General features: G+C 42.8%; 2 protein-coding genes across 2 annotated transcripts in view; one reads left to right on the top strand and one right to left on the bottom strand.

Annotated features, from left to right (window-relative positions):
- Window positions 1–247: 247 nt before the first annotated feature.
- On the bottom strand, window positions 248–15,525 carry Crnkl1 (crooked neck pre-mRNA splicing factor 1). Its single transcript, XM_051183239.1, has 14 exons — window positions 15,348–15,525; window positions 13,665–13,817; window positions 13,167–13,258; window positions 12,238–12,396; window positions 11,796–11,962; window positions 9,480–9,658; window positions 8,012–8,182; window positions 6,757–6,948; window positions 6,060–6,119; window positions 5,160–5,240; window positions 3,416–3,655; window positions 2,330–2,431; window positions 1,695–1,943; window positions 248–596 (listed from the first exon to the last, which is right to left on the bottom strand). Exons 1-14 carry the CDS (start codon window positions 15,396–15,398, stop codon window positions 420–422), a joined length of 2,073 nt encoding a protein of 690 aa, XP_051039196.1. The 5' UTR covers window positions 15,399–15,525; the 3' UTR covers window positions 248–419.
- A 3,361-nt stretch (window positions 15,526–18,886) lies between these two features.
- Window positions 18,887–27,767, top strand: part of Cfap61 (cilia and flagella associated protein 61) — a 266,015-nt gene continuing 257,134 nt past the window's right edge. The window contains exon 1 of the mRNA XM_051183146.1: window positions 18,887–19,039. Within this exon, the coding sequence (XP_051039103.1) occupies window positions 18,897–19,039 (143 nt within the window). The 5' untranslated portion in view covers window positions 18,887–18,896. The remainder of the gene's footprint in view (window positions 19,040–27,767) is intronic.

The raw sequence follows: 27,767 nt of genomic DNA, 5'->3' as shown, positions 1-27,767 counted from the left end.
GTTACATGCCTTTAATCCCTGCACTTGGGAGGCAGGTAGACTAGAGTTTGAGCCAGCCTGGTCTACAGAGTGAGTTCCAGGACAGCCATCAGGGCTACACAGAGAAGTCCTGCCTCGACCCACGCCCACCCCCCAAAAAAGAGTCAGGCCTGCAGTTCCACCTAAACAGGTGCTGAGCTCAGTATTTTCATGTAACAGACAATATGGGCAAATACTAGCAAAGTTAGGACTCGTAACAAAACTGTTAAAAAAATTTTCTTTACTTGTATTTTCCCATCCACATTTAACCCAAGGCTGTTTTCAAAAATAATTCAAAAGGTAGCTATCAAAGACATCAAACAACTCCTTCCTGGGTAAATTTATAAAAACATTCAGAAGTCAAAGTTCTACACTATTAGTTCATAAAAATATCACAACATTTAAAAAGATGAGGATTCACTCTCATCAATGTCCTTATCTGGATCCTGTTCGGCAGCTTCTTTTTCTTGTTGCTGTTTCTTCCAAAGCTTGGCCATTGCCAGAAGCTTGAGGTTAGGCTGGTTGGCAGCATCCTCAGGAAAGATGTAATCATAGTATTCTTCCCACCCAGCATCGGACTGCAAAATTAAATATATTAGTTAAAAGGTGAGCACACACAGCTGGAACATGCTTCATTCAGAAGGGAGACTGAAGAACTCTGGGAAACCTAGACTTCAAATTCAACCATGTTTACTGTACAAAGCAACAGCAAATCCTGCTGTAGGGGGAACAAAAGGCTGGGCCTAAGTGAGTGATTAAGTAGCTGCTCAAATGATGTAGCAGTTCACTGAAAATGAAGGACCAAGGGAAGGAAACTAAACCTCTAAGCACAGCTTCTCAGGCAATCAAGACACTCAGCACCTCAACTCCGCCCCACAGTCACGTTTATGGCTTTAAAATGTTGAGTTTTATGGGCTGGAGAGATGGCCCAGCTGTTAAGAGCATGTGCTGCTCTTGCAGAGGACCCAGATTAGGTTCCCAGCACCCACATGGTAGCTCACAACTATCCGTAATTCCAGTTCCAGGGGATTCAATGCTGCCTCTGACATCCAAGGGCACAAGGCTTGCACGTAAACATGTGCAGGCAAAACGCTCTTAATCTTAAAATCTGAGTTTTACTCAATAGTCTGTAGCAGAGGCCACCCACATAGCTGTGTATTATGTGGACTCCTTAACTCTCATTTTCTCACTTCCAACTGATCATGGATTTCACTTCTGTCCTGAAATGCGGGCTCTCCTCTCATTCCCCACATTTCCACCTCTCAGTTGTTGGACTTGTGAAAACCATCAATAGATCATCTTCAACCTAAGTTGCTCAAGTCTACTGTATGAGACGCCAGCAATCTAGTCATGTGTAGACATCTTCAATGGTTCCCACCAAACTTGCTCTACCCTACAAAGTCTTCTCAGGATCCATACCCTATCCCTCCATGCTGACTTTCTACTTTCCACACTACAAATACCACACTTCATGGAACTCCTAGACTCCACTCTCACTAAGCTGTCTTTGCCAACCCCTCTTCCTGCCCCATTTACCACCCCTGCTGTGTTCCTTGTAGCCAGACTACAAGTGGTCCTTATCCAGGCAGTCTACTTCAAAGCACACACTTCAAAGTCTGATGCATTTCTACTCCTATGACGAGATGAACAAACAAGCTCTGGTGCTCAGTCCTTACCCCATCGTCGGCCTGGACCTTTCTTCTCTTCTTGACCTTTTCTGGCATGAGTTTGTCTACTCTTTCCTTGTCTGCTACTGTTCCAAATTCATCTTCAAAACCTCGCCAGGATTCCAGCAACATAAGTCTCTCTTCTTTTTCTTCACAGTTTCTCATGGTTTTATTTGCCTCTTCATAAATCTGTCTGCATTTAGCCACACTTCCTTCTTTCCCCGAAGATAACTCAAACTGAGCAAAACTGATCCATACCTTTAAAAAAATGAACAGACCCAAATTAACTGTGTCAGCCAGACAGTTATAAAGCTAATTTCTTCCGTTCCATGACATCCATTGACGTATCATTGATAGCACTGCAGACTAAAACATTGATCATATTTGACCACACACTGAACTTCATTGTCAGTGATGAAACACTCCTGCTTTTAGGTATTTGGCACAGTTTTAAAATCTTGAAACATGTAATTTCCAAGAGATTTGTGTGCAGCATAAACAATGACCTGGTAGAAGCCTAACATTCTTAAGTCCTTCAGGAACAACAGACCCTAAGAGCAAGAAAGTCATTTAAAACAATTAGTCTAAAAGCACCAAAGCATTATACAGAATAAAGTAAAAGATCGTTGACAAAGTTAGGGTACCTTAACATGCTGTGTTCGCTGAAGCAATTGTCGGTAAAGGTTTCGTGTTCTTTCAGTTTCTTCCTGCTCAATCTCAAAATCAATATATGATTTCCAAAGCACCTAAGAAAAATGATAGGTTAGTCTTAGCACTAAGAAGCCACATGCCCCTACAGTTCAGCCACCCTGACCTACATCCAGGACCTGAAGGCTTCACTCAACTGTTAAGACTGCGTGTAGATGAAATAACACTAGCATTTACAAATTTCCAAAAATGTGGGCTAGAATTTAAGAGAAGAAAAAAGGCTTTGGATTTATTTTATATTTTCTTTTGGAGTTTTTCAAATGTTCAACACAAACAAACTTTGTCACGATTCCAGGTATGTTCATGATCCTGTCACGTGCAGTTAACTTGTAGAGAGAAGATAAGCCCTATTAGCCACTGTGTGTGTTCCTATCCCCAATGCCAATTTCTTGTCATTTGAGTTCCAAAAACATTAACTGCTCACTGCAGACACAAGGACTAACTGGGGCATGGGCACTGGAGCTGGCAGTCTAGTGCAGGAACTGAGGCCACAGGTATACAGCAGTACAGGGAGCTCTGTCCTGACACAGGGTCAGTCAGTATAAGACTGACCAGAGGCTAGGACAGTTCTGTGGCTCCTGTGAGACCCATCAGTCCTAGCTAGGATTCACTGCTACCTTGGGACTTACTACTGCATGTAGGCCAGTACTCTAGGCCTATAGCAGTAGAATTTAGAAAGATCATGTTTCAGGCATAACTACTCTAAGCACATAGATAAGCATTCTTCACCCCCATTTCCTGTGTTCCAGATTGGAGGGTGGGGGTAGGGAGGCTACCGCTGTTTCCTTTTCCAGCCTTCTCCTCCTCCCCCCCTTAACCTTCCTTGCCAGCTGTGAGGGGGCTGCTGCTGACTCTCCCCCAGCCCACTTTCCTATTTAACAAACAGAAAAATCCTAATCCAAGTGAAAAAGACTACAGATGAGCTAGATCATCTTTACAGAGGTTTGTGTAACATGTTTACATAGTTAGACAGGGGGAATACTTAATAAGTATTTCAAATATATCCAACTTAGGATCCTTACCTCTGGCATGTCTAAGCGTGGCTGGCTGATGGCTAATTCATAGATTGCCCGAGCTCTATCGATATCACCAAGGATTGTCTCTAATTCTGCAAACTTGATCCATGAGGTGCAATTTTCAGGTCCAAATTCCAAGAACTTTTCATAAAGCTTTCGACATCTGTCAAATTCTCGAAGCTGTAGTTCCAGCTCTATATAACCTTTGAATAACTTGTTCTTTGGACATTTGCCTATGGAAGTCCCCTGGAGAATAAAATGGCCAAGAGTACTGCTATACTTATCATTCAACTTACTTTAGTCATTGTCAATCTGTCCTAGAAGCTATCTTCTGCTGGAGTCGAGCATGGCAGGCTGTTCTGTTGCTGTGCTATCATACTGTGCACTCGCTTGCAGGGCACTCAAGTGACAAAGCCTGGTCAGCCACAAGCAATATTGCAGAATTACACAACTATTGGATTTTATATCCCTCAGGATCCCCTAGAAAATAAGGATGCCAAGCATATGGACTTCCTTTAAATAAAAAGGTAATCAAGCCAGGCAATCCCAGCACTTGGGAGGCAGAGGCAGGAGGATCTCTGTGAGTTCGAGGCCAGCCTGGTCTACAGATTGAATTCTAGGACAGGCTCCAAAGCAATACAGAGAGACCCTGTCCTGAAAAACAAAACAAAAGGTAATCAAAGCTGACATACTACCTGCATGAAGGAAAACATACACACACACACACAGTATTTTATTTTACTGAGATATTCCATAACAAATTATGAGGAAGGTATATTTAATACATCAAAACTTTTACATAAAATCCGACTACCAATTTCAGACTACTAATCTGGAGACAGATGTAGTGACTGGTAGCTAGTGACATTTCCAGTGTTTAAATGGAATGTTTACCATTTAAACATTACCTTTAATGTTTAAGTGCTATTTTTGTTTGTATATCTTGACAATTTCATACACATATACAATGTATCTTGATCCTAACTACCCCCAATTTCCCTCTTCCATTTTCCTCCATGTTCTACCCACCTTCATGTCACAGAGGCCAGTTAGCTTTGTCTGCATGAGTGTGGGCAACCTATCAGAGGCTATACACCTGAAGAAAAATGACTGCTTTCCCCTCAGAGGCCATCAGCAGCCAACAGCTCCCCAGCTACAGGTGGAGTCTCTCTCATGAGCCTCTCCCTCATTGACGCTGGATGGCTTGATCTTGTGCAAATCTCCTGCAGGCCACTGATGCTGCTGTTGAGTTTGAGTGTAACAGCCATGCAATGCCCAGAAGACGCTTTATAACAGTCCTCCCCACCATCCTGTTCTTATAGTCTTCCTCAATGGTCCCTGAGCCTTGTAGGGAGGGAGGAGGGATGTTTATGTCCCACTTAGAATGAGCATTCAATAGTCACTTAGTCTCAAAGCACCATCTCTGAGTTTTCTAACATGTTCCAGGCTATAAAAAATAAATTTCTGTTGCCACCTATCTCTTATTCCTTTTTTTCTTTTCTTTTCGTTTTTTTTTTTTTTTTTTTTTTTTCCTTTTTCTTTTTCTTCTTTGAGACAAGGTCTTGCTATCACCCAAGCATACCTTACTGGTGTGTTCTTGCTATCGCCCTAGCAAGGCTGGCCTTACTGGTGTGTGCTAGCACACCCCACTTTGTTGCTTCTTTCCAGTAGGAACCATTCAAATTATAACCATGAAGATCTTAACTACCTTCTCCTGAGACTTCATGAGATAGGCTGCTCCTTTACTTACCAAAGCTCTTCTGGCAAATGGCAGATTTTTCTGTCGTATTTCAAACTGTGCATAATATAACCACATTTTGGCAAATGTGAACTACAAAACAAAAGCACAAGAAGATCTGGGTTAAGATGATCATTTAATTTAACCAAAGGCCACTGGTAAAATTTCAGGGCGAGGAGGGATGTGTTTTGTTTGTTTTTAAACAAAGATGGCATTTATCAAAGGTTAAAAATATACCATGAGGCTGGTGAAAGGGCGTAGTGAATGATAATACCAGCTGTCAGGCTTGACCCTTGTGTTTAATCTCCAGGACTCACATGGCAGACAGAACCAACTCCCCAAGTTGTCTTCTGGCTTCCATTTGTATACTATGGCACATGCACAGCCCACCCCCCCATAAATAAATGTGTAAAAATATTTATATATACACATACGCCCATGATGACCTAGACAGTGGCGGCCTCTCCTGAGAATGTTTTGTGGACTGCTTGAAGGTAGGTAGGACATCCTATTTCTAAGTACAATTCACCCACCACCTCTAAGGCAGAACTCTGTTTCTCTTGTTTGGAAATGTGGTAGAGCAACATTTTAACATCTCCAAAGAAGCCACATGTTCAACACACACAAGCCTGCTCTGTTATCAAAAAGACCCGTTTGGAGTCTCTTAGGCACATGCTCTGTCTTTTTTCTTCCAATCTGCTTCTCTTACTCACACTCCCCTGGATTTCTATACAGTGTCCGAACTGCTTATTTGTCACAACACAAGTTACTCTATGAACTAGGCAGTAGGCGGTTTCCTCAGGCAAAAACTGTACCTTTTTTTATTTTCATGATGCCACTCACTCAAAAATTTTCAATTGATACATATGATTTTACAAGTAATAAAACAAGATTTTGTCCCAGCAAGTGTACCTTTTTGTGAGGAATTAGTTCCAAAGACGCTTGGTATACCTGTCTCGTCCTATCAGGATCCTGTATTAAGATTAAAATAATTTTTAAAAATTATGTTAATACTTATTTTACTATCAATTTCATGACTACTAGTAGAAAGACACCACCCCCACTTCTAAAGATGCTATTTTTAAATGTTGATTTCATTTATGATCAAAAATAGCAACTACCTTTGATTATCAAACTTTGGTTTAAGAATAACAATGTGGCCATCAAAGTCTGAATTCGTCTGTGTAGAAAGGCCTGACAGCAGAAAGAAAGATATTACAGTCTCAGATCAACAGAGGGTAGTCTTTACCTGTTAACTGGCACATCATCTATTTCTGGAAATGCCACTTGATTTTTATCAAAAGCAAAAATGTACAATCTGGCCATGGTCCTTCTTTGTGACAAAACACATTCTTAGAAAACGGTATGTAATTAAACTGCTTCATTGGTCACTTTCCCTTTTAAGTTTTAAATGCTATCTAATTGTGCCTTGGGGTTTTAAAACAAAACACCATGTCTCAACAGGCACACAGTTTAAATGATGTACATGGGTGGACAGAGTCCTAAAAGAATTTAAAACTAAGCTTGTCTCAAAGGTTTTAACTACCAGTAACTATCCACAGCCATGATACTGGGGTAAGGAAGCCATCAATTGCGGCCCACAGTGCACCTTGGCTTCCAGTTCTTCATAGAGCGCGTAGTTGATCCAGAGATAGATGTAGCGTTTCCAGTGCCTCTTCTCTGGGATGGGTGGCACGTTGGCAATGGCTCTCTCATAGACTTCCCGCACGGTGTCAGCTTCTGCGTCACTTTCCACCAAACGTAAGTAATCAAACCATGCATCGTAATTGTGTGGATTAGCCTAGAAAAAACAGCTGCATCTATAAAATCAGAGTCAAGAGCTAAACTTGATAGGCTGTCAGAACTATAAGGAGATGCCAAAATTGCTGTACTTTCACTTTTTTTTCCTCTTAGTTTTTACCCGTTATCTCATTTTTAAAACAGCATCCCTGAGATTGTATAAGACTGTAAGAGGGCACTGGCTGGTACCTCTCAGTAAAGCCTCTTTCCTCTACTACTCGGTAATGACATTCCATTGTTTTCTTTGTTTCTGAGCCAGGGTCTCACTCCATTGCCTTGGCTGGCCTTGAATTCATAATTATCTTGCCTTGGCCATTCCTGGGACTATAGGCTTGAGCCAATACACACAGCTCCTAGCTTATATAAATGTTATTTTTTACACATGTGACTATCATTATGTTGACAGTGAAATTACAATGGGTTTATATCAGACTCTAAATCACGTAACACCTTTGCAAATAATAATAATTCATCCTGAACACATCTTACTGACTTCACTTTAACACCAGACTTGGTCCTTTGTTAGGAGATACTTCAATCTGACTAAGCAAAAGACAAGGACCCGGAGAGAAAATACTGCTATGTAAACCTGAAATGACATATTATGGAGACAGGAGCAGAACTGTCTAATGTAGATCTCTTGCTCTTGCAAAGCCAGGTGTACGGATCCATCTCTGACCCTTTCATCCTTTTCCAAAAATGAGCTCAAATCGATGTCACATAGCCTTTGATGCATGGACTCGATATGAAACCTAGGCTGGCCTCGAACTAACAATTTTTCTGCCTCTATCTCCCACGTGCTGGGATTACAGGTTATGACCCGATCCATCCTGCCCAGTTCCACATTTCTTTGGTTTGCTACCACTAGTAAAAGGACTTCCCACAAGGGAATGGCCTAGCAAATCCAAGGATGGCTTGCTCTCCTTTCTCTAAGCCACACTTATTCCAATTTGCTTGAAACAGCTGCCAAGTCTATCACACACACACCATCCGAGAGCGGTCACAAGCCTCAAGTCGGTCTCATCTCAGAGCACTGACAGCGCTGTCCCTAGAGCAGCACCTACCTTCACCTCTTCTTCATACTGGAATCTCCGCTTGCTCACGATGATATCTTCAATACCCCTCCTGTCACCAAACTTCTTCTCAAAGATGGTATAGTTTTTAAAGAGTTCTTGGGCCTCTTGTTTTGAAATTCTATCCAGGGCATATTTGTAGATAACTCGGACCCTTTCAAACTAAAAGCACACAGGAAGATTATCATCTAAAACATAAATCTCATCTTAGTTACACCTTGAGAATAACTGCAACCTATTACTTGTAAATTAAATTTTGAGGCCTTTCACCCTTTCTATGAAGCAGAAGAGGGATGGGATGGGCGTTGGTGGGGGGCATGAGAGGATTGGAGGGAGAGGGAACTGGGATTGTTATATAAAATAAGATTGTTTCTAATTTAAATTTTTTTTTAAAAAAGGGAAAAAAAATCTCTTTTGAGGCCTTGATCAGAAAGGACTAATGTTCTAATGCTTACTTTCAGTTCCCTACTTAATGCTGTCTCAAAGCTGAGCTTCTATTTTCTCCTGACCCATGCTGGGTCCTTCCCAGGCTGGCAGGCAACACCGCCATGGCAGACCTGCTCACACCCAAAGCACCACAAGTCTGCCTTGGTTCCTCTTCAGTCCTCCTTTCCTTTACTGTCCCCTTCAGCAAGCACTGCTATGTTTGTCTTTCCACTTCTGCTCGTTTCTCCTCTTCCCTGATGCTGACCCACCTCCATTTCTAACTGAGAACATTCCAAAACCCTCCTCACTGGACTTTCTGGTTTTATCACCTGCCTCCTTGGTACCTACGACCAAACCCAGAGCTTCACCCATGCTGACAAGTACTCTCCCACCGAGCTTCACCCTCAGCCCTTCCCTGGCTCCCCTCTTGCTCTGCCCCTACCCTGCCCCAGAATATCTTCTTGAATTAGCCAGAAGCACAATAAGTATCATCCAGTCATTGTCTCACTTAAAACCCTCTAACCTTTGCCTCCTACAGAGAATCTGATAAGGAACTGGCTTATTTGTGGGGCAATCCATGTTTCCATTGCACATTGTTTCCTCTGGTTGAGGGCATTGGTTCTTTGCGTCCCTGGCTTGTTATATATAAGGCCCTTGAATCAGGATACAAAGACTCTCATAGTTCATATGTGGACTTTTGTGTTTCTGAGATTAGGTTGTACGTACTCTAAGCTGGCTCCAAATTTGTGTTCCTCCTGCCTCAGCCTAAGAGTCAATCCTCAGTTTTCTGAGTATTGGGATTATAGACAAGTGCATGATATCTAATTCCAGGTATTGGTATTTAAAGGCTTAATTTTCAAACAAAGCAGAATGAAATTAAGACAGTTATCATACATAACCACTCAGCTCCAATCTATAGCTCAGCAATACTTGCATGCTGTTCTGCATGAAATTAGGTTTCTGTGTCTAGAAAACATTTTCTCTATGGATAAGTGAATAAAATGAAACAGCAATGAACTCATCGTGCACTTACTTCTTTCTGATTTTCCTCAAATTTAGCAAAGGCCACATACAGGTGTTCATCCATATGCTCATCTCCAAAGAACTCAACCGCTCTCTCGTAGACTTTCCGCGCATGGGCAAAGTAAGCATGCTTCTCTTCGAATCGGGCATACTTGATCCAGTTCTTCACAGCAGGGTGCACGAGCACAACTGCGGGGCAGTGAAGGAAAGCAGGCAACACAGAAGCCAGGGATGGAGGCTGAGGAGAGCTCAGCGCCAGGGCTCACACTCAGCTTGTACAAAGGCTCAGTGTCCAGACAATAGGTCCCAAACCTAACAACCCCCCCCCAACCCCAACAATTCAAAACACAAGCAGAGGGGGCACATAGCAAGGAGTCTAACCACTGACCTCCAGCCTCTGAGGTCAGGGCTATGTTACTAACTCTGCCCTGCCTTCGGTGGTAACTCAGCAGTGGGCATACACAGAAGCCTGAAGTCAAAGAAAACTCTCAACCCGGTTATAAGCCACGGGATCTTCAGTAAGTCATCCGTCTCAGCTTTTCAGTGTGTGAAGGGGAAAGATGGGAAAATAGTACCAAAGCCACCATTCACTGCTGCCTCTATGAAATGAGGAAATGTTTATGGAACTTAGCACTTTCCGGCCAAGAGGACATGGTTGATAAAAAGCAACTACTACATTGAATGCTCAGTAACAGCAGGCCACGCATAATGAATAAAGCAGTCTGCCCCAAAAGGAAAGCTGTTATCTAAAGCTAAGGAGAAAGTTTTCACTTGTCATCTAATTACCAGGGCACATCAGCCTTCCTGGGAGAAGCCAACAATTTCCAGGGATTAATACCTTCAGATGTACCAAAGGCATTAAGAGCGCCAGTTCTGAGGCTGATTCCCTGGGTCATTTTCAATACACCATCTGAGACCCCAGTCAGGTTACTTGATTTCCCCTTTCATATCTCAGTTTCCTCACCTGAAGAATGGAGGAGTTGCTGCACTACAGGGTTTTCACAAGTGCTGGCTTTATTAAGTCTTAGACTATCATCTGCTACAAGCCAGGTGCTCCTCTGCTAAGCCACTATCAAATAAGACAATCTAAGATCGTAATGTTGCACAGTAAGGCTCTTGTTTGTACCAGTTCTGTAAAGCCAGCGAGAACTCTCAACTACTGAATACAAAACCACTGGTCCTAGGAGGAATTATCTCCCGTGAACCATAGTTTTAAATTCTAAATAGTACATTCTAGCTATTTCAGAGGCTGAAATCATTTATCTTATTCATTGCTGTCTACCTCATTTTTTGAGACAGGGCCTCTCACTGAACCTGGAGCTTACCTAACAGCCTTAGTGATCTCTTGTCTCCATCCACTAAGTACTGGGATTATAGTGTGAGCCCAGCTTTTTATGTGGGTGCTAGGGATCCAAGCACGGGTCTTCACGTTGTGCACCAAGCAATGTATCCACTAAGCCATCTCTCCTGAGCATCAGACAACTAGCCTCAGGCTGTCCCACTACAGGGGTCAGAATTCTATCCTACTGGCCTCAGAGAGGGAGAAGCTCCTTGTGGTCACAGTATGGGCCCCTTCTGCCTTCACACTTGGGCACATCTATCTATCTAGGAACTGCATGCTGAGGTACACAAAATATCTGCTATCCTATACACGTTTACAAATGGCTGCTAAAGCATAGCAATTATTAATTTGGGGATTCCAAATAAAATTTAACAAGTGTGGCAATTTGCAAATAAGGTACCTCTAGGTGATGAGGATCACAGAGCCGTTTCTAACAATGCTTTCACAAACACCACTGTCTAGTTGTTAACATCAGCCTACCACAGCTGGCTGTTCTATTTTCTGTAGTGCTGTGGCCTAAACTCGGGGCCTCAAAATATGCTAGGCAAGTGCCCAAGCAATGAGTAAACACTAAGCTTTACCATGTTTAGTTTTAATTTTTCATTTATAGAAAGGACACAAAGGAACAAGGAACAAAATGAACCTGGAGTCACAACTAGTAAGCAATGACTCTCTGGCTGACCTCCACAACAAACAGTGCTAATGTTAAACGTAGACCTCTGAGTCTAGCAGCTAGGAGTTAGTGCGAAAAACAAAAAAATGAATCCATATAACTGGAAAGACTCAAATCACCCAGACCACAGATTTTTATGTGAACAAATTCTATTCCTACAAAAAAAAAAAAAAAAAAAAAAAAAAGTAAGGAAACTTGCCTTCCTGACCTTCAATGTCAACTTAATGGCAACACATCTTGACAGTGACATCTTTTGGGGAGATAGACAGCCATGACAACCGCACGCCACTTATATCTCATTCAAAGGATATAGCGTTCATAAATGGTGCGGGCCCGCTCCACCTCTTTGTATCTCAGCTCAAAGTTGATGTAGGAGTGCCAGGCCTGCTCCTCAGGCTGCCATTCCATCCAGCGCTCAAACACCTGGCGGGCACCAGCAACATTGCCCAACATCTCTTCCATGTATGTGTACTTGTACCTGATACAGAATCATCCAAACATGCCTGTTGTGGTCAAAACGACTTAGGGGAAAAAAGTAATCTTTGACATTTTCAATACTTTGTTACATTTAAGTTTTAATTACATAGCTGTGGAGCATTAGGACTGTGACTCACAGATTATGTGACATTAAATAAACTGTATTTTAAGGAAAAGTAGAATGTAAAGTTCAACATATAAAATTATTATAGCTGCACATACGACCAATAATATACAGCAAGTGGTACTTTTCTAATTCACAAACCAGAGGCTTACCAGAACTGGTTGACTCGTGGCAGAGTTGTTATGGCTCGGTCCCAGATATTTCGGGCATGGTTGACCTGGCGGTTCTTCATTTCCATTTCTGCATATTTCAGCCAGAGTGTAATATTCCGATAGTCTACATCTAAAGCACGCTCGTATATGGATCGTGCCCTTAACAAATAAGATAAGGAGAGCATCAAAAGCAGCACCCATAAGACATGCAGGAGTCATTTCAAACTAGCTGCAATAGCCTACTGTTGTGTTGGATATCTATCATGAGTCAAGTTCTGGTCATAGAAAGAGGAAAAGCAATGACATACTCAAGTTATTGTACAATCTTAAAGAGAGACAAGCATGCAGTTTTTTCATACTGCTGTAAACATCATAGTCCAGGTCTGCACAGGAAGCACAGAGAGAAATGGCAATGTTTGGTGGAACAGGCTAAGTAGTAGGAACTCCAAAACTGTGACTGTAAAAGCTAGTTCCAGTTTGTTCAAAAGTCAAGGCTGGCGGAGAACGGTGCCTTCAAGGGGTCAAGGCAGAGCGCAAAGAAATGTCACAGTAAGGAGCAATGGTGTGCTCAGGAATTGTCAGGGGCATGGTCACAGCAGGGCAGGGCTATGAGGGGGGAGAGCAGAGAGGCTGCTCAACAGGAAGTGAAGGCCTCAATCTTAATCTAGACAACAGATTTCAGCACAACACTTTTTGAAACATGAACACAGAGAAGGCAGATAAAATGCTGCTTTCTTTAGTTACAGGAGTACTAGCAGCAAGACCCACACACAGAACCCCATGCAACATTCCATGGCTGTCCTTCCCAGTGTCCTGCCACGGGACAGAAGATGGGAGGAAGAACACAGTAAGCCCGTGCTTTACTTCTCCTTTTTCACATGATGGCTTATACTATCTATATGTAAATATTACACGTATGGCAATTTTACCTTTGAATTTCCTTTAGACTTTCTTCCCATTGTGCGTATTTTATCCAGTTACTAATCACAGTTCTATTTTTCCTTATGTTATCTTCAAAAGTCTGAAAGGCAAAAGGGGGGAGGTATATTAAAGACCTCACTACAGAAGGTTACAAATGACAAGTGCTTCTCTAAAGCTTATGGAAAGAACAAAAAGAAAATTGTAGATGTAATGAACTACTGGAAGAATTACTGGCAGCTTTTGCTGTTGCCCATAATAACTAGTACTTTAATACACTTTACTCTCATTCCTAGTAAGTGAACAATTTTTAACATTACCTTCAAGTGCTCTCAGTAATTTGCAGAAGTTGACATCTAACTTCCACAACATTAGGGGATTAGATAATCTCAATGTTAGCCTGAGCTCAAATTCCCATAGGCTCTCTCTGAATTCTCTCCTGGGTCCTGGTTCCTACTGTGGGTGTCGACAAGGTGAATAGGTGTGCACGGTGCACTTCCAACACTCACCTTCCTTTTCCGCAGTTTGTAATCGTTTAGTTCTTCCTCATCTGTGATCTTCTGCTGAGGCGGAGGTGGGAGGAGCTCGAGTTCTCTTTCTTTAGCCTCTCTTAAGAGCTGCTCAGCAGTTATCTGTACTTCGGCTGGTGCTTTGTTTTTCACCTTTTAAGACAAAATAAAAGACATTTCTATTTTGGGTAGTGTTCTCCACACAAGATTTTAAAACCCATGAACATTTTCCATGGTGTGAACTTTGTAAATATGAAGACAAGCTGGCCTCCTTGAGACAGAATGGGGGAGGAGGTGGGCAGGGGGATCCTGTATTTTCTATCTAAAGCTTGGCATCTATAATGAGTCCATTGTGAAAACTCAAGAGAAAAAAAAAAAAATCAACAAAATAAGAGCATTTTTTCCCCCTTTTAGAAGAGCAAAATAGGTACTACTTTCTGGTGTGATAACCTGTTTACAGAATTCCTCTACTTACTTTAACCCCTCTAGTGGATAGGTTGATTTTCCATATTTTAAGTCAACTGTAAAATTTCCAATCATTAGCCTGTAAGCTTCTTGAGTACACACAGCTATGTTGTTCAACACAGTAGCTACAGGCCAAACGTGTTCAGATTTAGATGGACCTTAAGTGCAAGCATATTGTTCTAATGTGCTTTTTTACCGCTGTGTTAAAATACCACTAACAAAAGCACATGGGAGGAAAGAGTTTACTTGGCTTACACAACCAAATCACAGCCCATCATGAAGTGAAGCTGGGACAGGAACCCATACAGAAGCCATGTAGGAACACTGCCCACTGGATTGATGGCTCAGCCTGCTTTCTTACAGTACTTAGGACCACCCGCCCAGGTGTAGCACTCCCTGAGAGGGCTGGGCCCTCCACATCTATCATTAGTTAAGAAAATGTCTTAATGACTTGCCTACAAGCAATCTGATGGAGGGATTTTATCAGCTGAGGTTCCTCTCAGATAACTGTAGCTTATGCCAAGCTGGCAAAAATCTAGCCACATACCGTGGCTTTTATGACTCAGTATGGGGAAAAAGCTCCCACATTAGACTTTTACAATAGTTACATGTTGAAATGAGAACTTGTCTCAAAACAAAAAGGCCACGTGTATAAGAATCAGACCAGAGAAAGACCATAAATGTACAGGAAGTGCAAGACCTGCCTCTTATCAAGCATTAATGAAATATTAGTTATCGTTGGAAATAAAATAATCCACTGTTTATAACTTAAATTATGCCACTGCAGAGAGCCATTTCCTCCCATTCCCTCCATTGTCCAACTTTCACGCAGCTTTCAAGTTTCAGCTTCCTCCACAAAGTTTATCTTCCAAGTTTACTGAAACCCCTATGGTTCTTGCCCATGGCATGGTCTACGGTGCCTGGAAACACCTATCAAGCTTGCCATTTCGCTCTTCCTCTTGTTTAACTCCAGCAATGTGTTGAGGGGGGTGGTCCCCAGAGCCTAGCAATGCTAAGTAAGAGTTTGCTTAACCGAACCGATCACCCGCATTACAAAAACACCATCCTGGAACGAAGGCTGGGCAGACAGACACGAGACGAACTCGGAGTGACAAGACCTCCGCGCCACGCCACCGACCCAGGCGAAGAGCTCGCTGCCCCGAGTCTCCGGTGCACCACACCACAGATGCCGTGCTGGGGCCCTTTGCCATCGCTTACCTTGGCCACTTTGGGAATCCGCTGTTTCCCGGCCGCCGTAGAGGCCGCCATGTCTGCAGCCGCTGGACGGGAGCAACCCCGACTCACACCTGAACCTCAGAAATCTGCTTCGAGAACCAGCCCACACCGGAGAGTCAGCCCACAACAAACTAGATCACGGAACCGGAAGCGGAAGTCGCAAGGACGATCTTTGACCGCCGCACGAGTCGGGCGAAACGTCACGTCGTTTCCGTAGCAACCGTGTGAGCGTCCTCTGTGGAGCGGCACGGCGTGCAGGAGCTGTGGCTGAGGTGGGTATCGCGGGCTGCGCCACAGGGACGCAGGGCCCGGGAGGCGAGGGCATAGCCGATCGATCTTTGGGATGCGTGCAGCTGTGGGCAGTGGCACCTGCGAGGAACACGGAAGCCCATCTCGGATGTGGAAACTCGGTGGAGGAGGGAAGAGCGGCGAAGAAAACCACAGCTGGCTTGCTGTAGCCGGAGCAGCAGTGCATGCTGGGCTTTGTAGTCCCTGAGTCCACCCCTCTACTCCCCCTCGCCTCCCCCACCCCCGCGGTCTCGGGCTTCCCCGCGATTGGGCCAAGATAATGATATCAGAAACGTGAATTTTTGGAACCAGATGTTAAGGAAAGATGGAAATAAGTCAGTAACAAAACACCTAACCCTATGGTCAGAAACAGATGTGTACATTTTTAGTCTGTGAATTTGTTTTCATTATTTCAGTTCTGTTATCCTTAATGTCCTTTGACTATAAAAAGGTAGAAAAACCTATTTCCTTAAGATTGAAAAGTCTATGAAAAGTGCTCACTAGATGTTAGTAAATGCAATATCTGACGAACCTTCAAAAACAGTGATTGGGCATATAGTTAAGAGAATTTTTAAAATTAAAAATTTTAAGAGAAATTTGGGGTTCAAAGTAAAATTCATGGGAGGGTGAGCTTTTCCTCCTCCCTGCTTCCCACCTCCAAAAATCTCTCCACTTCCATTCCCTACAGTAACACATTATCAGTTACCGTTTATGTTATGTTTATGTTACATACAATTCATCCTTGTACAGCCTGCTGTTTAGGACAAAGGCAAAGCAGTCTGTACCTGCTGTTTCAATAATTTGCAGAGTTCTAAGCATCCAAAATCTGAGTACCACCTTTACATCCCTGCACCCACAGCATCCATCTGTAAATACTCATCTGTTTTGTTTTGGTTTTGGTTTTCTGAGAGACAGAGTTTCTCTGTGTAACAACTGTGGCTGTCTTAGAACTCACTCTGTAGACCAGGCTGGCCTTGAACTTACAGAGATCCTCTGCCTCCCAGTGCTGGAATTGAAGGCCTGTGCCAACACCATCTGGCCATCTTTTTATTTCAAGCCACGTTTTTATTACTCCTTTGAGAGTTTTACACAACGTGTTTTAATTGTATCTGCTCCCCACAACTTTTCCCAGATCTGCCCCACTTCCCCAACTTTGTGTCTTTTTTTTTTTTTTTTTTAACCTTTTAAAACCTATTTGTGCTGCCCAAATATTCTTGGATATTCGGTCTTCCACTGGAGCACCGTCAGCTTACCAGGGGCTGCACTCTTAGAGAAAACCAACCATTTCCAGCAGCTCATTGATAATTTCTCCACTGTGCGGTATGGAATTTTGTCTTAACTCTTCATTTGGGGATTTGGTCAGGCTTGAGTTTGTACAAGTCACAACTGTTCACATGTGCAGATGCCCTGCTGTGTCCAGATATTTTCTGAAGTTGCCCACTGCCTCTAGCTCTTAGACCCTTTCTGCTTCCTCTTCGATGGTGATCCCTGAGCCTTGAGCAGAGGGGGTGGAGGCACTGGTACTTAGGCAGGTAGCAGGGGTGGGTGCGATGCTCATTTTTTAAAAATTTTATCCATTTAAATAAATGTATTATTTGTATTGTATATACTTGTGTGTGTTTGTCTCTGTGTGTTTGTGCACATGAGCATAGTTCTTAAATAGGCTGGAAGAGCATATGGGATTCTGTGGGTATTTGTGAGGGACCTGTTATTTTTTATGAATTTACTTTTTTTACATTCCAATCCCAGTTCCCCTTCCCTCCTCTCCTACTCATCCCACCTCCCATCTACTCCTCGGAGAGGGTAAGGCCTCTCCTAGGAAGTCTTTTAGTTCTGTCCCATCGTCTCCTTGAGGCAGGACTAACAATACTCATTTTTTAATGAGTAGTTAAACTCTTTGCTTTACTTTTTGTAGTTTTACTCTTTGTAGATGACTAGAGTCTTGTCTTTTCAGATTGGTGTCTTTCATTTAGTAATGAGTTTATGTTTCATAAAACCTTTCAAGATTGTTGTCTCTCAGGACTCCAGGTTCCATAAGGGCAAACTCTTAATGTGGACACAGCTACAGTTGGACTTTCTCCTTATTTGAAGGACAGCCATTCCACAAATAACAACACAGAGACTTATTTCCAATTATGAAAGCTTGGCCTTAGTTTAGACTTTTCCCAATTGCCTCTTTTAACTCAAATTAAGGTGCTTCTATTAATCTACATTCACAGCTCAGTTATTTCTCCTCTATACAGGCGTGTCCTGCTTGTCCTGCATCTCATTGGTATCTCTGTGCACCTAGATTTCTTTTCCCCTTCCTCTCTCTCCCTGGAAATCCCACTTCTCCTCTCCTGCCTAGTTATTAGCCATTCGGCTTTTTATTATAACAGTTACAGCAACACACCTTCACACAGTGTACAGATATCCACAACACACAACTGTCAATATTTTCTTTATAATATGACTCTATGCCTGCATGGTGGGTTAAATCAGTCAATGAGCCCTTTCAATATCTAAAGCAGTTTAAAAATAGTTGTAGAAACTTCTAGATAGGAAAATTCTTAGCTCATTTTGTAGGAGAGCAGCATTTTAGCAGGTTTGTAATGACAATTGTTGAAGCCAGCTACCTGGGAAAATGTGTCCTGTGAGTGAGAACCCCTGAGTACCCCTGGGTACCCCTAAGTACTCCTGAGAACCCCTGAGTACCCCTGAGAACCCCTGAGTACTCCTGAAAACCCCTTAAATGTTTTCATTTTGACCATATGAAATTAAGTAATTTTCCAGTGTTGTGTGTATTGTAAATGAACTAGTGTAATGATATATTATTTATTAAAACTTGCCTGAGGATTCAGAAAGCAAAGTCAGCCACAAGCTATAGAGATTAGGCAGTGGTGGCACACACTTTTAATCCTAGGACTCAGGAGACAAAGGCAGATTGAATTAGTCTAAAGGAGCAACAGAGCACATGCCTTTAATTCCAGCACTAGAGAGATATAAAAGATAGGAGTAGGGTCTTCAGTATTCAGCAGGGGGCATTCATTCCCTAGCCACATTGAGGAGAGGCAGCAGTTTGAGACTTGGTGAAGAGTTCATCTGTGGATCAGCCCTTTCAGCCTGAGCTTCCCTGGTCTTCCCTGATTTTCAGGCTGAACCCCAACATCTGTCTCTGTATTATTTATTTGTGTTACAAACTAGCCCATCATTTCAGATTATTAACAAGGGACTTTTCTCTCTCTCTAGGGACAGGAGAAAAAAATGTCAGTCCTCACTTCTCCCAGAGGGAAGGTAGAAGTGGTTCATTGCCGAAGAACAGAATCCCAGGATATCTTTTGTATCAAAAACCTCATTAGAAAATTTACTCAGAAGCTGTTTGGGAGGCTCAATATCATCTATCTTCTGTAAGTACATAGCTAAGTAAGTTTCAGAACCGATTGGCAGTTCCCCTACAGGGCTGGGGAATGTAGCATACAGACAGAGCTTTCGCCTAGCGTGCATATAGTCCCGGGTCTAGTTCCCAGCAAGAAAACCACTACCACCACCACCACCACTGTAAGGAGTATGGTTTTTCCACCTGCCACTGCCTGGTCTTGTCCCGCCACCGCGCCAGCCCCAAATAATGCACCGAGACTCTGTATTAGATATAATTCTGTTGGCCAGTTACTTGTTTCTTATCGGCTAGCTCTGTCTTAAGTATTAACCCATTTCTGCTGATCTATGTATTTCTCTTACAGGGGAGCCGTCCAGCATACTGCTTTCTCCCGACTCTCCATCTTGGCTCCTTTCTTACTACTTCCTCTTTCCTCCTTGTCTCCTAGTCCCTCCTATCTTCCTTTCCTATTGGCCAACAGTGCTTTATTCATTAACCAGTATGAGAAACATATATACAGAATGACATCTCCCATCACACCACCTCCTTTTAAAAACTTTATCATGCATCAAAAGGATTGCATTGATCCCATGGGACTTAGAGTGGGCAGTTCACTGCTCGGTGACAAATGTGTAGCAGGAAACATAGGGACAGCTAACCTCTATGTCCTCTAACTGTGTGAATTGAAGACTCCTCATGGGCTTTAGAGTCCAGTAAACTTGAATTGAAGCCTCAGGTGCCCCACCCACTAGTGCAATCTATTGGGGTACAACATTACCATGAGCAGGTTTTGAGGACTGAGTGCATACCAGGTTCTGTTAGCATTATGGGTTTTTTATTTGTTTGTTTGGTTGGTTTTTCTGAGACGGAGTTTCTCTGTGGTTTTGGAAGCAGAGAGCCATCTCAAGGACAAATTTTTAGCCTTTTCCAGCTTTGGTGTGGATTTATCTTTATGGACTAAACCTGAGCCGCCTCAGCCTTATTGTTAAGAGGAATACCTTTAGCCAGTCAATTCCATATACCAAAGTCTTTGACCTAAGCCCTCCAGAGGAATAATGCCAAGTGCAAAGTCTCAGTCAAGAATACCACAGTGTTTTTCTTAAACTAAGTTTGCATAGGCTTTGATCCCCTAGGAAAAGTCTCTGATAAGACTTCAAACAGAAGGTCCAGGAGACCAGAGGTAACAACACAAGAGGCAGATCAAAAGTTAGATGCTATCAGGAGCTGTAGCTCTGTGGGAATTCTCCCATCAGGCATGAAGATTGGTGTTTGGATCTCAGCACCCATGTAAAACTGGGCCTGGTCTCATGCATGCCTGTGACCCCAGTATGTGTGTGTGTGTGCATGTGCGTGCATGCTGCATATATCCAAGCACACACACACATACACACAATCTCTCTCTCTCTCTCTCTCTCTCTCTCTCTCTCTCTCACACACACACACACACACACACATATGGGGAGGACTATGAATTTGCTACATTGACAGATTAAAAGAAGAAAAATATAAAATCTCAAAAAACTAAAGTATCTGATAAAGTTGAAGTTATTCTTAGCTATAACTAAGCAATATAAGAGAGCCCCCTTAACATGCTGAGGTGGTTTAAATGAAAACGGCCCCCTTAGGTGCATTAGGAGTGGCACTGTTAGGTGGTGTGGCCTTGCTGGAGTAGGAGCAGCTTTACTGGAGAAAGTATGTCACTGGGAGGTGGGCTTTGAGGTCTCAGATGCTGAAGCCTCACCCAGTGTGGTGGTTCTTTCCTGCTGTCTGTGGATCAAGATGTAGGACTCTCAGAACTTTCTTCACCATCCTGCTCCTCACCATGATGACAAAGAACTAACCTCTGAACCGTAAGGCAGTCCCCCATTAGATGTTTTCCTTTATAAGAGATGCTGCTCTTCCAGAGTACCTGGGTTCAATTCCCAGCACCCACATGGTAGCTCACAACTGTCTGTAACTCTAGTTCCAGGGGATCTGATATCTTCACACCAATGCACATAAAAAAATGAATAAATAAAGTATTTAAAAAGAAAAAAAGAGTTGATGGTCATGGCGTCTCTTCAAAGCGATAAAACCCTAAGACACATTCTAAAGTTATAAAACTATTTAATGCCACAATAACAAGTATTAGATGATTGCCTCTTACTGTAATAAGCAGGGTGAAGTTATCTACCACCATGGCTTTTATTTGACACTGAGCTGAACATCTTAACTATTGTAGTAAGAAATAAAATATGCCATGTGTGATGGTACAAACCTGTAGTCCCAGCACTCGGGAGACTAAGACAGGAGAATTGTGAGTTCAAGGCCAGCCTGGGCTACATAATAAGACTTTTTCTCAAAATAACAAAAACTAAAGTAAAATAAAATGGTCCACCTTGATGGTTGAAAACAAAATAGAGTACTTACTGGCAAATGATTTATTCTTTGTTTTGTGTCAATATGTATTCTTTGACAATTTTGTACAATATATCTTGGTCCTGTCTACCCTAGCTCCCTCTTCCTACTCCCCCTAGAGCATCACCTCCCACCTTCGTGTCCTCCTTCCCTTTCCATTTTTAATCCACTGAGTTCAGTTGTTCATGCCTGATGGGATGCTGACTCATCTTGTTGACTTGGCCTTGTATAGTTAATCATAGCTGCAGGGAGTTGATGGGTCCAGTGGCCTTGTCCTGTCCAAAAGACAGTATTTCAGAGAACCTCTCCCCATCCTCCTTCTGTTAAAAAATATCTTTATTTTTTTCTGTGTATGAGTATTTTGCCTGGAACTGATATCACAGAGGGTTATAAGTGGCCATGTGGTACTGTGAACTGAACTTAGGTCCTCTGTAAGAGCAGTGAATGGTCTCAACCACTGAGCCGTCTTTCCAGATTTCATAATTTTTCCATCTCTTCTTCCATGGTGTTCCTTGAGTCTGGAGTGATTTATTCATTATGTAGAGAATCAGAAGGAATATGTCAAAATAATCATTAGACTTAAAATCAAAATCTAAAGCAAACTGCATTTTCATAAACAGAACTTGCTGTGGATAGTTTGGAAATGTGAGGAATGTCTAAAACTGACATAATCATACCAGTGCTCTTGGGGGATGTCAGTTTCTGAAAGATATTAAGGAGAATTACATAAATCAAGAGGTATACTATCTCTTGTATGTGAATATCTATATAATCATTAATGGATAAAGCCAACCATCTCCCTAATGTCTCCCAGGATTGTTTGTTGCACTTGATAACACAAATTAAATTCATGTGGGAAAGGCCTAGACAATCTAGAAGAAGGAAAACATGATATAGAGACATGTTCAAATAAAGATCCCTAGGTGTAGCTCTTGGGAGAGCATAGAGACAGCCAAGACATTAATAGACCATGATTGGTTAATATAGAATCCTATCCAGGGACCCATGTGTGCTGCGTGTGGTGGCACAGACCTTTAATTTGGGCACTTGGGAGACAGGGGCAGGAGGATATCTGTGAGTTTGAGGTCAGTTGGTCTACAGATTGGTTTCCAGGAAAGCCAAGATTGTAGAGAGATGAGAGAAGGAAGGAGGGAGGGAGGGATACAGGGAGGAAGGGAGGGAGGGAGGAAGGGCAGAACCCATGTGTATATGAAAGCTTGATGAGGAGACAGCCAAAAAGGGCTTCAGAGAAAGACTATGTTGTGTAGATGGACTTCTCTTTTTGGGCCTACAGCTCACAAAACAAACAAACAAACAAACAAACAAACAAGAAGACACAGAGATTTATTACAAAAGCTCTGCTTATAGCTTAGGGTTGTACCTAAGTAGTTCTTAGAACATAAATTAACTCATATCTTTTAGTGTATGTTCTTTTGTGAGGCTTGGTTATCTTTCTGTTTACTCCCCATCCTGCCTCTTCTCCTTCTGGCTGGGGACTCCTCCTTTCTTCTTCCCAGCATTCACTCTGTCCCCCAAATGCTGCCTAACTATTGGCCATTTCGCTTTTTATTAAACCAATCACATAACTTCACTCAGTATAAAGGAATATTCCACAACAATTCCGTTTCATAGGTGGTGCTGTGACCACTTATAAAAACCAGTACAGATAAAACAATAGATGTACATAGCAACTTTCCATCTTATGAAGTCTCAAATTCATTTTGATTGTGGTTGGTATGTAACATTGAGGACAGACCTGGCACCACATCCGGTTATCTGTCTTCCTAGGGAATGTGACTCCCTGGATCATGAGCAGATTCTTTAGACTTAGTGTGGCATTTGCCTGCCTTCATCTCTTTCCACCTCAGTCATTCCGACAACTCCATCCTATCCAGATCTCGGTCCCTCTTCACTCTGCCTCACTTCTACAACTGCAGAGTCCACTCCATCTGGCTGGAGCAGGTTGGGCAGGGAGACTGTAGCTACCTCTTCCTTGGTCCTCAAGAGCAGGTTCATTCATGGGTTATTCAGACAAGGACCGAAGAGGGCATGTGCCTCACAAATGAGGCCCACCTCCAGATTTTTGTTCCTTTTCAAACAGCTTCCACAAACCTATTTTTCTCAAACCCTGTACTAATTAAGTCATGTGCTAATTGCCTGAAGGCTTGACACTTGGCAGTCAATTAGTCCTGAAGGCAAGCTGGGTAGTGGAGTGATTTTTACTTTCTCGGTTGGAAGATAGGAAAGTGCAGCTATTCTATGTGGAAAGGGTGTAGTGAAAATGGAATTCTGTAAGTCAAGCAAGCTGGCACAGTGTGGGTGATCCCAGTACTTGGAAGACTGAGGCAGGAGTACTGCAGAGTTCAAGGCCAGAAGCAACAACTGTGTTAAAATGTAACCCTTCTAAATGGAGACTCTGTGACCAGCCTTAGAAGCCAGAGTACTTTCAGGAGTGAAGGTAAATTTACATTTTCATTTCCTGCAGCGTGGAGAACATCTGTTCCCAAACCTACCTCCCTTTCATTTTCCAGGCCAACTCCTGGCCCTTTGCCAGGCTGACCTAAGGGCTTAACGACTGATCCTTTTGTTTTTTTTTTTTGAGACATTTCTAGAAATAGTGATTTCTTTTCTCATCTATTTAGGTGTGTGTGTGTGTGTGTGTGTGTGTGTGTGTGTGTGTGTGTGTGTGTGTGTGTGTGTTGGGTGTTTTCCCTAGATTGCTCATTCACAGAGATGCAGAAAATGACTAAAACAGATCTCATCTAAAAACTGGCTGGGATAAAAATGAGCAAAAGAGGCAAGATAAATAAGGGAAGGAACGGAAACTCCCATGCTGAGAGCAGATATCACATAGTGGCCAGGATGGACGGAACCCTGCCCTGGCTTCCCACCTGTGTGTGATGAATTCAAGGGAATATATGAGGTCTCTTGCTCACTCATTTAAACAAAGCAGAAACGATGCTGCGTCACCAAGAGTCCCACCAAGTGCATTTGGGAAGTTTCATAAACCAATGGAACAAATGAGACATTTGTTACTCCAAAGAAAGGAGTTCTGGTTTCCATTGCAGGGCAATATCTTTGAGCTTTAATGTAATTTGTGTGAAGTACGCACACTGTATGCATCTGTCACGTATACACACAGACATGTTGTGTACATGGATCTAAGGTCCCTAAAGCTTGTATTTGAATTATTACAGAGAACAGTTTCAAATCCATCTTTTAAAAGCATGCCTTTTCCTTCTACCCTTTTCCTCCCTCACCCCCATCCCTGAATGGGTTTTATCTGTCCTCCTTACCCCATTTTTGATCCCAGAATGGTTTTTATCTGCCCCTAGAAAGGCATAATGACTAAGGGCCAATAACAAATGGAAATTATATACACAAAAGGATAATGCTACAGAAGTCACTTTTTATTATGGTAGCTATTTGGAAATTGTAGCACATTTTCCCCATTGAAACAAAGTTGTTCCTGGCTGGCTTCCCAGGCCAACCCATAAAAGCTTATTTAATCCATAATGTCTGTGCAGTATGGTACCGTGTTAATTGTGCTATAGAACCCAACCACCACCCTAAGGTTCCCATGGATAAATGCATTTCAAGTTAAAATTGAGATTCCAGGAACATGTTGTCCTTTGCTTCCCTGGGGCGATGGCAGCTCTCTGTCCCCAGTTCTTGCCCACCTCTTTCTTCCCACCACTACTGTGATCATCATATCTGATGTGTGTGGGGTCTTTGTGTGGTGGGTGTTTTCTCATGTGAACTAGAGGCATAGTTCTCAGCTATAAGTTATGGCCTAGGGCAGAGAGAGAGAGAGGACAGAGACTGAGGGCAAGGGAAAGAGGGAGAGAAAGGACACAAAGTCTTGGCTGAATTAAGATGTTATGGGCTTTCATTTTCTTGTCAGTGTATCCCTTTGTGAATACTATATTCTAGACATCTACAGGGCCTTTCTCTCATTAGCCTTGGCTTGGGTCGGGCTTTTGGGCCATGTGTATCCTGGTTCAGTTCCCCATGGCTGAGGGGGGAAGATATGTGTTGCTATATGTACCTTCCCATGAGGAGGAACAGAAGCTGTGGGTGCTAAGATTGACATCCCAAGGGCCACGTTTTCCTAAAGATTTCCTTACATATAATGGAATTCAAAGAGATTTTTACCTGGTACACACTTACACAATTTTAGTTTGAAATGTGTTGTCTTTGTTCCTATAGTTACTTCCTGCCGATAGCAGAGGAAACTGGTTTCTCATTTGTGATGTAAATTTCCTGCTAAAATATTCAAGCCCAATGTGAACTGATTCAGAGAAAATTATGAAGCTAAAGTATAGTATGTGTGTGTGTGTGTGTGTAAAACTGTTTCACTCAAATCATTTGAGATCGAGTGGAAAAACTAGGGTTACACACAATATGGACTCAGTATGGATTCTGAACTTCACATTTCTTTCTTTCCTTTCTTTTTTTTTAAGATCCACTTATTTTATGTATGTGAGTGTTTTCCCTGCATGTGTGTATGTGCACCACATGCACGCCTGGTCCCCTTAGATGTCAGAAGAGGCATTGGAACTAGAGTGAAGGTTGGTTGTAAACCATCATGTGGGCTGAAAACTAATCCTGGGTCCTCTGCAAGAGCAACAAGTGCTCTTAACTACTGAGCCGTTTCTCCAGCGTCTGCACTTACACTTAAAAAATACACAGCGTACAAATTTCAATGTAAAAGTAACCCTCGACACAGAGAAGTCTGAGCCAGAGATGCTGAGGCACAGCAGTTATCCCAGCACTGAGAAGCTAAGGCAGGAGAATGGTGAAGTTGAGGTCAACCTGGGCCAAATAATGAGAATTTACTGTGGAGAAAGGGAGTACAATGTTGGGAAGGAAAAAATTGACAGTCATGGGTTATCAGGGGTACAGTAAATCCTGACATCTGATTGTAAAAGTGTCTTTAAGATAATACTTAATTTTATTCAGCTGAGCAAGTGAAAATCACCTTTCAATTTGCATGCATGTTCTTCATGTGATTGACTGGGTACTGCCTCTGAATCATACCTTTCTTTTTGTCCCTTGTTGTGCCATAAGGCAGGCTGGCAGGTAGGTAGACCGGTTGAGAAAGTTCCTTGGGGACAGCAGACCACAGTAAGAGCTGGAAGACTGTTTCTCATCAGTAAGATGCCAGGAAACCTTAGCTTACACAAGACCCCCCTGGGTCTCCATTTCTGCAGCTGTTTCAGGCATCTGATGACTCATCTTTGTTGCAAGTTGACACATCTTGGAAGAAGGATCCTCTGTTGAGTAACTGCCTCCATCACTTTGGCCTTGGGGGCACGTCTGTGGGCATTTCCTTGATTTCCAATTGACAGAGAAGTATTGTGGTAAATAAGGATCAGGATAAACAAATAGGCCGAATAGATGTTTATTCAGGGAGAAATAACTTACAACCTAGACAGATGAACACCAGGAAATTCAACCCGATCCTCTCCTGTCCGAGTCACGCCAGAAAAGAGAGCGCCTTCCTGGCCCCCTCCGACCTCCTTCCTCAGGTCACCTCCGCCCATCGCTCCACCCCCCAATGGGCGTGGTCAGTGCTACAGAAGGACTATCTCACTACAGAGAAGAGCACACAACACTGAGTGGCGCCATTTGTACACAGGTGGGGCCTGGAATGAGACAGGTGGTTTGGGGCTGGAGAGCTTGTTCATCAGTTAAGAGTACTTGTTGTTCTTCTAGAGGACCCAGTTAAGTTCCTAGCACCTATGTGAGGTGGTTCACAACCATCTCTAACTCCTTCTCCTGGGGACCCAAAACTTCTGGTTTCTGCACACACACACACACACACACACACACACACACACACACACACACACACTTAAAAAAAATAACCTTAAACTAAAGGAAAATAGCTGAAGGATACAGATATAGCTTGGTTATAGACTACTTGTCTAGCATTGGTGAGGCCCCAGGTTCAAAATCTGAAGGGGGGGAGAGGGGGACAGAGGGAGGCAAGAAGCGGGAGGAGAGAGGAAAAAAAAACTCAGGGTGTACCTGAGCTTTGGTGAGTTTTGGATGTGAGCCTGGGAGCATCCTAGTAAGTGCCAACTCTCTGTGGTTTCTTCTCTAAATTCCTGCCTTGAATTCTTGCCCTTAATTCCCTTAGTGATGATCTATGACCTGGAAGTATAAGGTGAAATTAACCCTTTCCCCCAGGTTGCTTTTGGTCCTGGTGTTTATCCCAGCAATAGAAGGCTAACTGGTGACTACAGTTTTTCAGATTCTATGTGACTCAGCCTTGGGACCTGGGCTCAGGGTTGGGAAAAGCTACACAAGAATGCCCCAAAGCTGGAACTAAATGCATCTTTGCCACTGTGCACAGG

Source organism: Phodopus roborovskii, unplaced genomic scaffold (assembly GCF_943737965.1).
Source record: "Phodopus roborovskii unplaced genomic scaffold, PHOROB, whole genome shotgun sequence".
Taxonomy (NCBI): Eukaryota; Metazoa; Chordata; class Mammalia; order Rodentia; family Cricetidae; genus Phodopus; species Phodopus roborovskii.
The sequence above is the reverse complement of the archived record's forward strand: the minus strand, read 5'-3'. Positions and strand labels throughout refer to the sequence as shown.

Excerpts from the sequence above, each read along its gene's own strand:
- Crnkl1 (XM_051183239.1), bottom strand. The coding sequence starts at position 15,398 with ATGGCGGCCTCTACGGCGGCCGGGAAACAGCGGATTCCCAAAGTGGCC. Across the intron at positions 13,818-15,347 it reads GGATTCCCAAAGTGGCCAAG|GTGAAAAACAAAGCACCAGC; the intron begins GTAAGCGATGGC and ends TTGTCTTAAAAG. Across the intron at positions 12,397-13,166 it reads AGTCTAAAGGAAATTCAAAG|GGCACGATCCATATACGAGC; the intron begins GTAAAATTGCCA and ends TTATTTGTTAAG.